Below are 17050 nucleotides of genomic sequence, written 5' to 3'. Positions count from 1 at the left end.
TTTTAAAAAAATCTGATTTTCCTTCTTGGTATCTTAGAATTTCATCTGTGCCCTCCTGTTATTGGAAACATTGTTCATTTGTTCCATTATAAATGTACATGGTTCTTCTAAGAAAGTTGGAACACACATAAAATGAGAACAAATAAGGAAAACCACTCCTTGCCAGCAATAACTACTATAAACAATTTGATGTATTTACTTCTATTTTTTCTGCCATTTTAAAAACATAATTGTGATTATATGTCTCTATGAAATATACACGTAATTTAAAGTCCACTAGTTTTTTTTTAAAGTAGTCTATAACCATTATAGAAAATTTGGAAAATGAAGAATATAGATAGAAGAAAATGAGAATCCATTAAGTAATTCCACTATTCAGAGATAATACTATTAACATTTTGCTTTATTTTCTAAGTCTTTGAAAATGTTTATTTTTATTTTTTTAAATGTTTGTTTATTTTTGAGAGAGTGAGAGACAGAGCTTGAGCAGGGGAGGGGCAGAGAGAGAGGGAGACACAGAATCTGAAGCAGGCTCCAGGTTCTGAGCTGTCAGCACAGAGCCCTACACTGGGCTCGAACTCACAAATGGTAAAATCATGACCTGAGCCGAAGTCAGATGCTTAACTAACTGAGCCACCCGGGCACCCCTATTTTCTAAGTCTTTTAACTATATAATTAGAAAAATAGTTGGAATCACATTATATGTCTATTTTTAAATGATAAATAAAACATGAATATTCAAGGGCACCTGGCTGGCTCAGTTGGGAGAGCATATGACTCTTGTTCTCGGGGTTGTAAGTTTGAGCCCTGTGTTGGGTGTCGAGATTACTTAAAAATAAAATCTTTAAAAAACACCATGAATATTCACAGATTATAGACTTAAGATATGAAAGAAAACAGAAAAAAGTTGGTTTTTTTTTTTTTACTTCTTAATGCCAAGAAATACCCAAAGATTTAATAAAAAGTAATTTAATAAAAAGAATTTAAAAAATTATATATTCTACGTAGGAGGGTTAGGCAATTTCAATTTTAAAAAGTCACCTCTAATATCAGTATCTGGGATTCTAGAAATTTTCCCACATACATAAATTTTTACTTTTTAAAAACATTGAAACATTGTTCTTCTTTTGTAACTTTTGAAATTAAGAATATATTATTAAAAATTGTTCTGGGTGCCTGGGTGGCTCAGTTGGTTAAGCATCCGACTTCAGCTCATTTCATGATCTCCTGGTTTGTGAGTTTGAGCTATTGGGCTGTCTGCTGTCAGCTTTAGAACTTCTGTCTCCGTCTCTCTGTACCCCTCCTGCTTGCATGCATGCACTCTCTCTCTCTCTCTCTCTCTCTCTCTCTCTCTCTCAAAAATAAATAAACATTAAAAAAAATTTTTTTTAATGGTTCCATATATGGATCTAATTTTTTTCATGGCTACCTCGTCTGCAATTTATGGGCCTCCCTTAATTGGTATTGTCCTCCCTTAATTGGTAATTTTCCTGCTTGTGAATAATGCTGAACAAATAAGGAATTCTTGCACTTATACATTTGTGGGCCAGTTTGATTATTTATATAGAATAAATTCTTAGAAGGGAAATTTTTGGATATGAAAGTATGTAAATTTTTATAACCTGATACATATTGTTCATTTACCCTTCAAAAAGTTATCAGTATTCATTCACATCAACAGGTAATGAGAGGGTCTGTTCCATTTACTGCATCAGTACAGGGTGTAATAATTTCCGTTTTCATATAATTTGTTATTTATATAATTTTTTTAAATGTTTATTTTGAGAGAGTGTGTGTATGTGCCTGCAAGCGGGGGAGGAGCAGAGAGGGAAAGAGAGAATCCCAAGCAAGCTCCACGCTGTCAGCGCAGAGGACACAGGGCTTGAACTCACAAACCATGAGACCATGATCTGGGCCGAAATCAAGAGTCAGACCCTTAACCAACAATTGAGCCACCCAGGCACCCCCTTATTTATGTAATTTTTGTGTGAATTGCCTGTCTTAAATGTATGCATTATTCTATTGTCGTTTTCAAAAATTAAGTTTTAGGGGCGCCTGGATGACTCAGTTGGTTAAGTGTCCAACTCTTGGTTTCAGCTCGGGTCATGATCTTGCCATTCATGAGTTCAAGCCCACATCAGGGTCTTTGATCGCAGCGCAGAACCTGCTTGAGATTCTCTCTCTCTCTTTGTCTCTCTCTCTCTCTCTCTCTCTTTCTCCCTCTCTCCCTCTCTCTCTCCCTCTCTCCCTCACCCTAGCCCTTGCCTTCTCTCTGTCTGCTTCCCCTTTTCCCCCCCACCCCTCTGCTCTCTCAAAATAAATAAATAAACTTAAAAAAAGAAAAATTCATTTTTAAATGTTCTTTTTTTTTTTTTTTTTAATTTTTTTTTTCAATGTTTATTTATTTTTGGGACAGAGAGAGACAGAGCATGAACGGGGGAGGGGCAGAGAGAGAGGGAGACACAGAATCGGAAACAGGCTCCAGGCTCTGAGCCATCAGCCCAGAGCCCGACGCGGGGCTCGAACTCAAGGACCGTGAGATCGTGACCTGGCTGAAGTCGGACGCTTAACCGACTGCGCCACCCAGGCGCCCCTTAAATGTTCTTTATATGAGACATCAACGCTGCAAATACTTTTTCCAGTTTATTGTTTGCCATTTAATTTCATAAAGGTAAATATACAGATTTCCATGTAGTTTAAAAAAGTTATAAATTTACTTTATAACATTTATAAAATCAAATTAATTTTGTAAGTTCATTATCAATACCTTTCCTTTTGGTTTTTTAAATCCTTCCCCACTCCCAAGATTTGATATATATGTTTATCAGCATTTTTTTCTGTAACTTTTTATTTTACATTCTAATTTTTAAATCATCTGGACTTTGTTTTATGTTGTGAGGTAGAGCTCTTATTATTTTCAAAATGATTTATATTGAAGCACTATTTAATTATTATTACATCCCCTCTCCCCAAAACACACACCATGATTTGGTTGGTGTGATTTAAAGTGCAGATAAGAGTCTACTCAAGTTTTCTGGTACTAAAAATGTCTGTTAAGTTGTGCTCTTGTAGAATAAAAACCACTTGGTGTCAGAGTGCATCATCCCAGTTCAATAGCATAATCATTGTTAGCAGTACTGAAAAGGATTGCACTGTTTATTATTTAACTGGTCATGAAGTGTAACATGTGAATCCATTTGAACTGAGGATGTGAGTAAAAAATGTGAATCCATTTGAACTGAAGGATGTGAGTAAAAAATAGAAGCCACAGAAGCTGAGGGGAACAACAGAGAGCTCAGCTTCACCATCATGCTAAAGAAGCCACCTTTCAATACTGTCTACATAGAGTCCTTGTTTTGAATTCAGGCTGAGTTAAGTTCTAAGTTTTTTTAAACCTGAATTTTCTTTTATATTGGACTCAAGCATAGGTATAGCATTTGCCTTTCTAAACTTAGTGTGTGTGTGTGTACATATATGTATATATTTTTTTCTTCAGCAGTGTTTCGAAAATTCTGCTTATCTATTTGTTTATATTTAGATATATTTCTTTCTCTACATACATAGTATAGTTTAGTGCAACCTCAGTGAAATGTCAAATGCGTTCCAATTACTAGATGCAAAAATCAGTACAAAATAATTTTTAATATTTTTATGGTGGGGCACCTGGGTGGCTCAGTTGGTTGAACATCCCACTTCGGCTCAGGTCACAATCTCACAGTTTGTGAGTTCGAGGCTCGCATTAGGCTCTGTGCTGACAGCTCGGAACCTGGAGCCTGCTTCAGATTCTGTGTCTCTCTCTCTCTACTGCCCCTTCCATGCTCATGCCCTGTCTCTTCTCTGTCTCTCTCTCTCTTCCTCAAAAATAAAAAAATAAACATTAAAAAAATTTTTTTTAATATTTTTATGGTATAACATTATTTTGTTGGTCTATTAGACTGTCTTAATTAAATGTCTTACTCTTGTGTTTCTTACTGTTTAAGAATAATGAAAATCAGACTTAATAATTTGTGTATAAAAAAGAAGTATTATGTCATTTTCATTGACTGTAATTTTATATTGTATAATCCAAGTGTCATAATACTCAAAGACCATTTCATTTATTTTTCTCATACATGCTTAAGCTGCCCAGTCATATTTGTTTGTAGTTTAGAAGAAGAGGAGTAGTTTCAGAGATTGTTTGTGAATATCAGTTTACAGTGTAATTTTAGCTTAGATCTTAAAATTGGGGAATCTTCTGATTTTCAAGCTTATTTTTGAAAATTTAGTAATACGAAAAACATTAGCTCAATTATTCTGATATTGAAATACTTTGTATTAATTTGTGTAAGAAACTGTCAAGTCTCATTTTCTCATCCTATCCTGGTAAAGTGGTATACTTACTTTTTTAAAAATTTTTTTCAAAATTTTATGTAAATTCAAGTTAGGTAATATATAGTGTAATATTGATTTCAGGAGTAGAATTTAGTGATTCCTCACTTACATATAACACCCAGTATTCAGCAGAACAAGTGCCCTCCTTAATGCCCATCACCCATTTAGCCCATCACCTGCCACCTCCCCTCCATCAACTCGCAATTTGTTCTCTATAGTTAAGAATCTCTTATGGTTAGCTTCTCTCTCGTTTTTTTTTGACCCCTTACCCTATGTTTATCTGTTTCATTTCATAAATTGCACAGAAGAGTGAAATCATATGGTACTTACCTTTTTCTATTCTAGCTCCATTTATGTCATTGCAAATGGCACGATTTCATTCTTTTTTGATGGCTAAGTATTATTTATTGTATATATACTACATCTTCTTTATCCATTCATCAGCTGATGGACATTTGGGCTCTCTCTATAATTTGGCTATTGTTGATGCTGCAGCTATAAACATTGGGGTGCATGTGCCCCTTCAAATCAGTATTTTTGTATCCTTTGCGTAAATACTTAGTAGTGCAGTTGCTGGGTCATAGGGTAGTTTCATTTTTAACTTTTTTTTTTTTTAATTAATGCAACTATTTTCTTTTTTTTTAAAGTTAATTTATTTTGAGAGAGAGAGAGTGAATGCATGTGTAAGCAGGGGAGGAGCAATGAGAGAGGGGGAGAGAGAGAGAGAGAGAGAGAGAGAGGGAGAGAAAATCTCAAGCAAGCTCAATACTGTCAGCACAGAGCTTGATGCAGGGCTAGAACTCACAAAGTATGAGATGCTTAACCTACTGAGTCATCCAGGTGCCCCCTCTTTTTAACTTTTTGAGGAAACTCCATAGTGTTTTCCAGAGTGGCTGCATTTGCAGTTTGCATTCCCACCAATCCCATTTCTTCGCACCCTCACCAACATCTGTTGTTTTCTGTGTTAATTTTAGCCATTCTGACAGGTGTTGTGAGGTGGTATCTTAATCATGGGTTTTTTCTTTTCTTTCTTTCTTTTTTTTTTTTTTTTTGTAAGTAGGCGCCACACTGGGCATGGGCTTGAATTCAGGACTCCGAGATCAAGACCTGAGCTGAGATCAAGAGTCAGATGCTTAAGGGGGCTCCTGGGTGGCTCAGTCGGTGGTTGAGCGACTTCAACTCAGGTCATTATCTTACGGTTCATGATTTTGAGCCCCTCAACGGGCTCTCTGCTGTCAGCGCAGAGCCGGCTTTGGGTCCTCTGTCTCCTTCTCTCTCAGGCTCTCTCTCTCCCTGTCTCAAAAAAAAACATTAAAAAAAGAGACACTTAACTGAGTCACCCAGCTACCCCTCATCGTGGTTTTGATGTGTATTTCCCTGATGATGAATGATGTTGAACATATTTTCATGTGTCTTAACATGTTTCATGTTAGCCATCTGTACGCTCTCTTTGAAAAAATATCTATTTATGTCTTCTGCCCATTTCTTAACTGGATTAAGTGTTTTTTGGGTATTGGGTTTGATAAGTTCTTTATTGATTTTGGATACTAACCTTTATCAGATGCCATTTACAAGTATCTTCTCCCATTCTGTAGGCCGCCTTTTAGTTTTGTTGATTTTTTCTTTCACTGTGCAGAAGCTTTTTATCTTGAAGTCCCAGTAGTTCATGTTTGCTTTTGTTTCCCTTGCCTCCAGCAATGCATCTAGTAAGAAGTTACTCAGCTGATGTCAAAGAGGTTGCTACCTCTGTTCTCCTCTAGGAGTTGATGGTTTCCTGTCTCACATGTAGGTCTTTCATCCATTTTGAATTTATTTCTGTATATGGTGTAAAAAAGTGGTCCAGTTTCATTCTTCTGCTTGTTGCTGTCCAGTTTTCCCAATACTGCTTATTGAAAAGACTGTCTTTTTTTCCATTGGATATTGTTTCCTGTTTTGTTGAAGGTTGGTTGAGCATAAAGTTGTGGGTCAATTTCTGGGTTTTCTATTCTATTCCATTGATCTATGTATCTGTTTTTGTGCCAGCCTGGAATTGTGATGTCTCCAGCTTTGCTTTACTTTTTCAAGATTGCTTTGGCTATTTGGCTTTTGTGGTTCCGTACAAATTTTTGTTTGTTCTAGCTCTCTGAAAAATGCTGGTGGTATTTCAATAGGGATTGCATTGCAATAAATTGGGAAGATTGCTTTGGGTAGAGTAGACATTTTAACAGTATTTGTTCTTCCAGTCCATGGGCATGGAATGTTTTTCTATTCCCTGTGTCATCTTCAATTACTTTCATAAGTGTTCTCTAGTTTTCAGAGTACAGATCTTTTACCTCTTTAGGTAGGTTTATTCCTAGGTATCTTATGGTTTTGGGGGGCAGTTGTAAATGGGATCGATTCCTTGATTTCTCTTTATGCTTCTTCATTATTGGTGTATAGAAATGCAGCAGATATCTGTATGTTGATTTTGTATCTTGCAAATTTCCTGAACTTGTGTGTCAGTTCTAGCAATTTTTTGGTGGATTCTTTTGGGTTTTCTACATAGAGCATTATGCTGTCTGTGAATAGTGAAAGTTTGACTTCTTTCTTGCCTATTTGGAACTTACTTTTATAAATTCTGCCTCTACAGGAAATTGAGAACAACTTGGCTTCTTATCCCTTTTCATTTTTGGTTGCATTTGTTGATTTTTCAAGCAAAGGTTAATATGCATAGATTAGTGTTGAATTTTATTTCAGTCCAAGTTTCTTTAGCTATTCTTTTGCCCTAAGTAGAAATTGCTCATGCATTAGTATTTTCTAACAAGATACAGGCCAGGAATATAAAATATTCAGGAATGTTTTAGTATTCACTTGGATTTCTAAGGTAAGCTAAGGCATTTAATCAGTAAAGCATTTAATCGCAACCAAATGACTTCCCAGGTATAAAAGGAAACTATTCTTAGATATTTATTTATATTAGATTGTTATTTTTCCCCTGTCAATGTATACATATCATTTATAACTTCAAATAAAATCCTGGTGCAAATTCATAGTTTTTTATAGTGTATATGACAGAAAATACATAATATAACTTAACATTGTAACCATTTAAGTATACAGTTCTGTGACAGTAAATGCATTCATATTGCGCAATCATCACCACCATCCAACTCCCAAACTTTATCCTTTTCAGCTGAAACTCTACCAGTTACACACTAATTCTTCATACTCCTTCCCTGCCACCCTAGGCAACCACCATTCTGTTTTCTATCTCTATGAATTTGATTACTGTAGGTACTTCATATAAATGGAACCATACATCATTTGTCCTTTTGTGACTGGCTTATTTCACTCAGCATTGTGTCCTCAGGGTTCATCTACATTGGATCATATGTCAGAACTTCTGTCCTTTTTAGGGCTGAATAATATTCCAGTGTATGTGTATACCACATTTTGCTTACCCCTTCATCCATGGATGATCACTTGAGTTGCTTCCACCTTTTGGCTTTCATGAATAATGCTGCTGTCAACATGGATGTGCAAATAATCTTTTTCAGTCTCTGTTTTCAATACTTTGGGCTACAAATTGTAATTCTATCTTTATTTTTTGAGAAACAGCCATGCTGTTTTCCACAGCTGATGTAAATTTTACATTCCCACCAGCAGTGCATAAGGATTCCATTTTCTGCATATCCTTTCCAATGCTTGTTCTTTTTGTGTGTTTTTTTTCATTTTTGTGTTTTTTCTTTAAAATGGTCATCCTAATGTGTATGAAATGATATCTGATTATGGTTTTGGTTTCCATTTCCCTAATACTAGTAATGTTGATTGAGCATCTTTTCATATTCTTTTTTTTTTTTTTTTTTTTAAATTTTTTTTTTCAACGTTTATTTATTTTTGGGACAGAGAGAGACAAAGCATGAACGGGGGAGGGACAGAGAGAGAGGGAGACACAGAATTGGAAACAGGCTCCAGGCTCCGAGCCATCAACCCAGAGCCTGACGCGGGGCTCGAACTCACGGACCGCGAGATCGTGACCTGGCTGAAGTCGGCCGCTTAACCGACTGCGCCACCCAGGCGCCCCTCTTTTCATATTCTTATAAGCCATTTGTATATCTTCTTTGGAGAAATGTCTATTCGAGTCCTTTCCCTATTTTTAAATTGGATTTTTATTGTTTCTCGTTGAGTTGTTTAGAAGTTCTGTTTATTTTTCTGGATATCAATTCCTTATGAGTTTTATGATTTGAAAATATACTCTCCCAGTCTATGGGTACCTTCTCACTGTGTTGATGGTGTCCTTTGGTGGATAAGTTTTTAATTTTGATGAAATCCAACTTACTTATTTTTCTTTTCTTGTTTGTGCTTTTGATGTCAAATCCAAGAAATCATTGCCAAATCCAGTGTTGTTAAGCTCTTCCTCTTTATTTTCTTCCAAAAATTTTGTGGTTTTGGTTCATGTTTTCATCTTTCATTCATTTTGAATTCATTTTTGTGTATAGTATTAGGTGAGAATTCAACTTCATTTTTTGGTAGTGGATATCCAGTTTTCCCAACATAATTTGTTGAAAAGACTGTCCTTTCCCAGTTGAGTAGTTGAAAAGCATTTGGCCATATATGCAAGGGTTTATTTTGGGGTTGTCTATTCTATTTCTGTATGTTTGTCTTTATGCCAGTACCACATTGTTCTGATAACCATCGTTCTATAGTTTAAGTTTTGAGATCAGGAACTGTGAAACCTCTGACTTTGTTCTTCTTTTTCAAGATTATTTTCGCTATTTGAGATTCAACAAGTTGGGGGTTTTTTTGGTCTTTTTTTTGTTTTTAATAAACTGAATTATGCATTGTACTCAGGATCCAATGTTAGAAAACATTTTTTAAACAATTTTTTTAAGTTTATTTATTTATTTTGAGAGAGACCTAGAGAGAGTGCAAGTGGGGGAGAGGCACAGAGACAGGGACAGAGGATCCAAAGTGGGCTCTGTGCTGACAGCAGAGAACCTGATGTGGGGCTCGAATTTATGAACCATGAGATCATGACCCAAGCCAAAGTTAGATGCTTAACCGACTGAGCCACCCAGACACCCCTAAAAAAACATTTTTAATACTAGTCAGACTTCTGCCTATGCATTTAATTACCTGTACCTTAAATATTTCTTTGTCATCATTCTTATTTATCTAAAAGCACTACAGCATCTCATTTTTAAAATGACAAAGTGTTGGGTTGCCTGGGTCCAACTTCACCTCAGCTCATGATCTCACGGTTTGTTGGTTTGAGGCCTTTCAGGCTCTGTGCTGACAGCTCAGAGCCTGGAGCCTGGAGCCTGCTTCAGATTGTCTCCCTCTCTCTGCCATTCCCCCACTCATATTCTGTCTTTCTGTCTCTGCCTCGGTCGCTCTCTCTCTCTCAAAACTAAAGAAACATTAAAAAAGTTTTTTTAAACAAAAAACTAACAAAGTGTTTTACAGGATCAGATTGTCTAATCATGATACATCAAAGGCTAATTTGAAATACTAATTGTCTTTCAAATGTAAACAATAGAATTTAGGAAGTTGTAATTACATTCTCTATGGCCATGTATTCAAGATTAAGTTTTCTAGTACTGTTTATGCATTTTGTTAGGGTTTTCCAATTTGAATCTGATGTTGTTATGTTAGGTGACATTAAAAAATAAATACGTCTGATATTCTGAATCTTTGGAACAGAAATGTAAAGAATATTCTAGTTTTCCTACTGTGAAACCCAAAACCCTTTTGATGAAGTTTTGGGGTGATGGTGGGCTGGTCCAGAGCAGACGGCCAAGAAAGAATCTTGAAGATGTTTTTGGTGCAAAAAGCTGATGTTATTAAAGCCCTGGGACAATACCTGTGGGCAGGAAGAGTTGCACTGGGGTCCTGATGGTAACTCAATATGTATCCTCAGGTTGGGAGAGGGGCTCAGGGATAGAGTAAGCCTCTAAGGTATTTTGGAAGCAAGGTTTCTAGGACCTCAAGGGACTAGCTGTTGCTAGGGAAACACCGTTTATTACCATTTAATAAAACCTCAGTCATGAGACCCTTCAGATGTATATGGGGTGGGGGGCTATAAGCTTGGAGTATGATTGCCAGCATCTCTCTTGGGGCAATTAAGATAAAGGAAGTAGACTTACAGGATCCTCCAGGTTGGGACAATGTTTAGCTAAGACTCTCTTTTGCCCCTAGCAAAGTGTCATCCTTTCAGGCAGCTGAGCTCCTAGAGGGAGGTCACCCTGCTGGTTTCAAGGACTTGTCAATGGGCATAGGCAGTAAGAGAATTTAATTTCTCATTTGCCTTAGTTTCTCACATTACCATGGCAAGCACTTAAACCTTTGTTCTTGGGTGGCCAGGAGTGTTCGAGGAATATCACTCGTATTCCACCTGGCTGGGGGGTGTTCCAGCTGTATTTTGCCCTCAGCTTACCATGCTCCCTCATCACTTTGACCTATTAGGAAGGAAAAATTTACCTTTACCACTCAAAGTTATTCTGCTTGGCCTAAGAATTAAATTGATATACACAGATCAATGGTGGGAGGGAAACAAATTTAATTCACATGTTTTGGAGGTCATAGAAAAAGGAGTCTCAGAGAAGTGACCAAAGTAGGCAGGTTTTACACCTTTTAGACCAAAGAGACAATAAATGTTTGAGGAATTGAAAAGACAAAGAAGAGAATACATATTCTCTTAAATACAGAGAATAAACTGAGGGTTGATGGGGGTTTGGGGGGAATGGGTGATGGGCATTGAAGAGGACACTTGTTGGGATGAGCACTGGGTATTATATGTAAGTGATGAATCACAGGAATCTACCCCCAAAACCAAGAGCACACTGTATATACACATATGTGTGTTAGCCAACTTGACAATAAATTATATATATTTAAAAAAAAGACAAAGGAGTTTGTGCTTGGGTTAGTAAATTGATGAAGAAGTAATGAGGTTTATTTCTACACCTTCACAGCCCTGAATTCCCTATCTCTGGTCATAGGATGTTTCTTTACCTCCTGGTACAGGGAGAGTACCTCTTACAAGTGAGAATTATTTCCTGTTTTCAGGGAGACAGGGGAAGGTTAGAGTGTCCTTTTTGCACTGGTTGTTTTTAAGTAACTTTAATTCAAAATAATCAGTGTGCCAAAGTGGCATATTTTGGGGTGGCCTGCTTTTAACTCCATCAGACCCTAGATATTTTTCACAAATAGGGAAATCATTTGGATTATTTCTAAGAGCCTCTCTATTGCTTGAATTAATCAAGCAAACATTCATGTATTCAACAAATATCTACTTAGATGCCAGTCATTTTGCTAACCCCAGGGTCATATAAACATGACACATTTGGGTCCTCAAATTAGTCCCAGTTTAGTAGGGAGACACTATGTACAATAGTAGAGGTATGTGCTATGGCCAATTGAAAGCATAGTATGGCTTATAGAAATTTCCGGGACTGTCTCCGTGGAAGCTTGCTAACTGGCCATGAAGCACCTTTTAATAATGAGTTGGGGAGTTTTGCAGAACCAGAAATGTTACCTGGTCAGTATCCTATAGTTGAATATATTCTTACCCTAACTGATCAGTTGAAATATATGTATCACAAAGGTTTTCCTTGCATGATTAGTTTATTAAGATACGAACTCTTAGTTCCAGGGTCCCACATGGTGGATTTGCTAATATCATGGGTGGAAGTGGACTGCAAAACTTTACAATTGCTGCTGTGCCATATACTCCAAATCTCCTACCAACTTCAAGCACATGGTATGTTAAATTGTTTTTTTTAAATGCTGTGAATTGTTTTTGATTAATTTTGAATAATTAAAGGTCTAACTATTGTACTGCTGCATTGAGAAGAAAACCTCAACAATAATCTCTTTCATCATTTTGGAATCGCTGATAAATAAGTACCAACATAATTCCTTGCCTCTCCCTTTTGTGCTAGGGAAAATATTTGGGGAAACTACCTTTAATTTAATTAAATGTAGTTCACATATCACTGAAGTTATCCTGTCATAAGTATCACTGAGTTACACCATCACTTCAAACTAAATTCCCTTATTGCTTATTTATTTTAGGCTGAAAGGAACTTATTTTCTTTCACTACATTTGCATGCTAAAGGAAACTGCAATGCAGCAGTTTTTTGTTTTTTGTTTTTTTTTGTCTTTTTAAATACTTCTTCAGGGTTTTCCAATTTGAATGCAAATTTAGAGCGTGGTTTTATGTTAATTTTGAGTAGTGTTTTCACTGCTAGACAAAACAATCAGAAATTTCATAGATTTCCTATTTAATGGTGGTATATTTTTCTTTTAAAGCATCAACATGCTCAAGTTACCTGAATACCCAAGTAAAGAAATACTCAAGGACAGACTTCTTGTGGCACTACACTGTGGCAGCTATGGTTACACAATGGCTTAAGTCTGGAAAATTCGTCTGATTACTGATGCGCAGTTCCAAGTGGCAGAAATAATTTAGGAAACTGTCAACAGAAAAGGAGCCTAAATGCAGCCCACAGGCAGGGGTGATGTTTAAAATTCATAAAGGATGACGCTTTCTACCCTCCTCTCCCTGCTTCCTTTTTTTGTTTTCTCTTTGTGATACAATTAGAAAATATAAAATCACAGTAGTCTTCAATTTAAAAAATGCTAATTGAAAGTAGTAGAAACTGTCCTTTTTCATATTTCTTTACTCGTATCCAAGATCGTGTCAAGGCAAAACCGTATTCTACATTCCACCTACACTATATAACTGTCTTGTTAAAAGGGTGTTTTCTCTTTATTTTCCTATATATTAAATTATATTAGGACATCCAGCCTGGTATGTTCTATTGCATGTAAAGTGCCGTTTATATTTTGGACAACTATTGTATAGAATGGATTAATTTAGATTGTGTATAAAGCCACAAATATGTATTTTCCCATATTGAATCTATATTGCAATGATGTTTTTTAGCTTTTTAATATTTTAATATATAAAGTTTAGACTGATGTGACTAACAGCTGATGAAATGACATTTAATTTATATATTAAAGCTTATATTGTATGAATTATTTGCATCTTTCAGTGGTCACTTTTCCATATATGTATTATGGTCTCAACGTTTTTCTTATGCCCTATTTTAATTTATATTTTAGGTAAAATTAAATATAATATTTTACCACATCATTACTTTTGTTTTATCTCTGAGTTCTGATGATACATTGGAAGAAGTAATCCAGTGTGCAGATTACAATTTAAATTTGTAATTTTGAACTTCTTATTTGTTTCTCATGGTTAAAATGTTGAGTTCAAGTGACATATGCCTAATACAGAGCTTTGGGCTTTTAAAGGTGATCTTATGAGTTTTCTTTTGAAAAGGTACACTTGAGTAGTTACAGCATAGAACACTCACATATTTAGAAGTGCTAAGAGAGGAATCTGTAGAACTTTGCCTATGTAGAATCTTTAGAACTTTGCCTTTGGAAACTAAAAATACACTGTCTACTGGCATCAATGTTGGTAAAATGACTCATGCAGATTTTCTCATATGAACAGCTTCGCTCATGTTTTCAGTATACATTGAAAACTTCGCTACATTATAAAGCTTCTTTAATATATGTCTTAGTTTTCTTTTGTTACTGTAGGGGTGTGTGTGTGTGTGTGTGTGTGTGTGTGTGTGTGTAGTCTCTCAGCAGATTAATTTTAAAACTAGAAATTCTTAAAAATTATAATTAGTTTTAAAATTAAGACTCACATGCTTATTTACAATAAATAAAGTTAATTTTAAAATTTTGATTTTCAAAATTCATCTGTATAAGAGGTCATTGCCTTCTGAGTTTTTAAATAGATAACTGACCTCTTTAAAATTACATTGCTTATGGGGTGCCTGGGTGGCTCAGTCAGTTAAGCATTTGACTTCGGCCCAGGTCATAATCTCATGGTTTGTGAGCTCGACCCCCGTGTCAGGCTCTGTGCTGACAGCTCAGAGCCTGGAGCTTGCTTCGGATTCTGTGTCTCCCTCTCTCTCTGCCCTCCCCAGCTCATGCTCACACTCTATCTCTGTCAAAAATAAATAAACTTAAAAAATAATTAAAATTATATTGCTCATAATTATAATTTTTACAAATACTCATTTCCATTAATAATCATATAATATATTGGCTTTGTCAGATTGGTTCTTTTGCAACTATTTATGTAGAAGAGATAATAAAATATTAAAAATCTCATGGTATTTTATCCCTGAATTTGAATATTTTTTGATACAGATTTAGTGATTTCAGGGTTTATATTTTTATATTGTCTTTATTTTTGACTATAAGAATGTAGTTATTATATAAAATATTTTATGTGGATTGAAAATAAGCAAGAGGCAGCAGGTCTTTTTAATATACTCTATTCCCATAATTTCTTCTGTAAGTAGATGGATATGTTGAATGCAAAGTAGTTTAGAAAAATGACTAGAGATTTTCAACTCCTTCGGGTAAAAGATTAACAGGAAAATGACTCAACCTTTAATACATGTTGTAGTTCCATATAACAAAGAAAACAGAGGAACACAGCACTCTAAAGGAAGAATCATGTAGGGCAAAGGACCCTAATGTAAGAAACTGATTAATAAAAACATCTGGGCAAGAGTAGATGAAGTTGTTCAAATACTTTGAGGGAATAGTGACCATGTTGTTAATAAAATCTTCTTGTTCATCTAAAGCCAAAATGGAATCTAAGGAAATCCCAGCTTTAAAACTGTACACTACACACCAAGTAAAGCCATGACAGTCTTTGTTGGATGTGGAGGTGGAAATTAAGGCTTTAAAGCATAGGCCACAGTTTGGAACCCCAGAACATGATTGCCACTCACAGTTTTGTCTGTCTTGCCGATTCTAGAAATGTAATGAGTTGTCAACATTTTAAAAATCTAGAGATTTCATGCATAAGTCTAGATTTTAGGCTTTTGAGACATCAAGGGAATAACAATATTAGGCATAGATTTCTAGAAGGCATAGTAGGCTTGAAGCTGCTTCTTTCATTGACTGAATATGCTCTTCAGTTGACCATTTTCTTACTCCAGCCTGCCTTACTAATTCATGTTACCCTCCTGGCCATTGATAGCATTGGAGTTTTCTTTAAGGAATCTGTTGTGATCGGAAATGTTCCCCTGCAGTGTAAATTGGTATAAATTCTTTGGAAGGCAATTTGGCAATATCAGATTTCTTAAATGTACATATACTCTTTCACTCAACAATTCTAAGAATTTATCTCATAGGTAATCTTGTTCATGTACATAAAGATATTTATATAAGAATGTTCCCTGAAGCCTTGTTATAAAGGTAAACTGGAAATAATTTAAATGTCTGTCAGTAAATGTCCATTAGTAAAGGGTTCCTAATAAATTACAGCCATCCAGGAGAATATTAAGTAGTATTTGCTAAGAATAAGATGGATTTATACATGTATAATACTGGTACGTAAATGTTTCTAAGGTATGTTAAATGAGGTAAGATGTATAGAAGAGTGATTAGCATATAAATACAATTTACACGGGATAGTTTTACACAGAAACAATTTCTGGGCCATGGATTATTGCTCTAGGTGGGAAAGCTTTGTAAGATGGGATGAAGACTCCTTCATTGTATAACCTTTTTTTCCTGTTTGTCTAAATCACATGCCTGTGTTATTTTCTATGTGGTATATGTAAAAAGAAATGTCTAGTATCTTTATTCAAGGGAAGCAAGTATCAGTAATAGGTTTTATTGGATCTATAAAATCCACAACAATAGCAATAAGTGATATTTTATAACCACAAAACTTACCGTTTTATAATGTGATTAATTTAAAATAAGTCTCCTTCAGTCAGATCCTGGCAGTGGCAGTGGCTCTTCTCTCTTCTGACTCTCCTTGCTATCACCCTTTTGCTTCCAGAAACATGGCCTCCACTGTGGTGGTCTCTGAGGGTGTCATCAAAGTGTTCAGTGACATGAAGGTAGGTGCATAAGCCCCCAGCACCAGAGGAGGCAGTACTCCTCTGCCTGGGCGAGGACAAGAAGAACATCATCCTGGAGGAGGGCAAGGAGATTCTGGTAGTTGATGTGGGCCAGACTGTAGACCCCATGCCACCTTTGTCAAGATGCTCCCAGACAAGGACAGCTGCTATGCCCTCTACGACACAACCTTTGAGACCAAGGAGAGCAAGATTAAGACTTGGTGTGCACCTGTGTGCACCCCTTAAGAGTAAAATGATCTGTGTCAGCTCCAAGGACGCCACCAGGAAGAAGCTGATGGAGATCAAGCATGAATTAGAAGTAAACTGCTATGAGGAGGTCGAGGACCCCTGGCCCCTGGCAGAGAAGCTGGGGGGCAGTGCTGACATCTCCCGGGAGGGCAAGCCTTTGAAAGCCCCCTTAAGCCCCCTGCCCTGGAGAATCTGGCAGCCCCAGACATGCCCATGGGTGTTGCAGGCTGCCTTTGTCCTGCCAGACCTGAGGGCCTGGGGGATCCCAGCAGGGGAATGGCCATCTCTTCAGCCCATTTCCCAAATAGTCCCCTCACCTCCTGGACCTTCTTCCTCCCTCGATCCCTGACAGTTATGGTCTTCCCAAACCGTCTTTGATCTTCTGATTCCTCTTGGGTTGAAGCAGACCAAGTTCCTCCAAGGCACCCCAGTTTGGGAGGGGGCTGAGATTTTTTAATGGAACTCCCAATTCCCCACCTGTTCTATCCTCTTCCCATGCTGCCAACTTTTTTTT

The 17050-nt window shown here is 36.4% G+C and overlaps 1 protein-coding gene and 1 pseudogene across 7 annotated transcripts in view; both read left to right on the top strand.

The window, feature by feature from the left end:
* Window positions 1–13375, top strand: part of HACE1 (HECT domain and ankyrin repeat containing E3 ubiquitin protein ligase 1) — a 122843-nt gene extending 109468 nt beyond the window's left edge. For 6 of the 7 annotated variants that reach the window (XR_006299010.1, XM_043592018.1, XM_043592019.1 and 3 more), the window contains 2 exons: window positions 11978–12091; window positions 12644–13375. Coding sequence is in view for 6 of the 7 variants with exons in the window: in XM_043592018.1 (XP_043447953.1) it covers window positions 11978–12091; window positions 12644–12746 (217 nt within the window). In the remaining variant the exon portion in view is untranslated. Of the gene's footprint in view, window positions 1–5431; window positions 5556–11977; window positions 12092–12643 lie in introns of those variants that run through there. The other variant, XM_043592020.1, reaches the window with a different exon arrangement.
* Window positions 13376–14683: 1308 nt separating this feature from the next.
* LOC122489004 lies at window positions 14684–17050 on the top strand (annotated as a pseudogene).

This window comes from Prionailurus bengalensis, chromosome B2 (genome assembly GCF_016509475.1).
Source record: "Prionailurus bengalensis isolate Pbe53 chromosome B2, Fcat_Pben_1.1_paternal_pri, whole genome shotgun sequence".
Lineage (NCBI taxonomy): Eukaryota > Metazoa > Chordata > Mammalia > Carnivora > Felidae > Prionailurus > Prionailurus bengalensis.
Note: the sequence above shows the minus strand (reverse complement) of the source record. Positions and strands in the feature narration are given on the sequence as shown.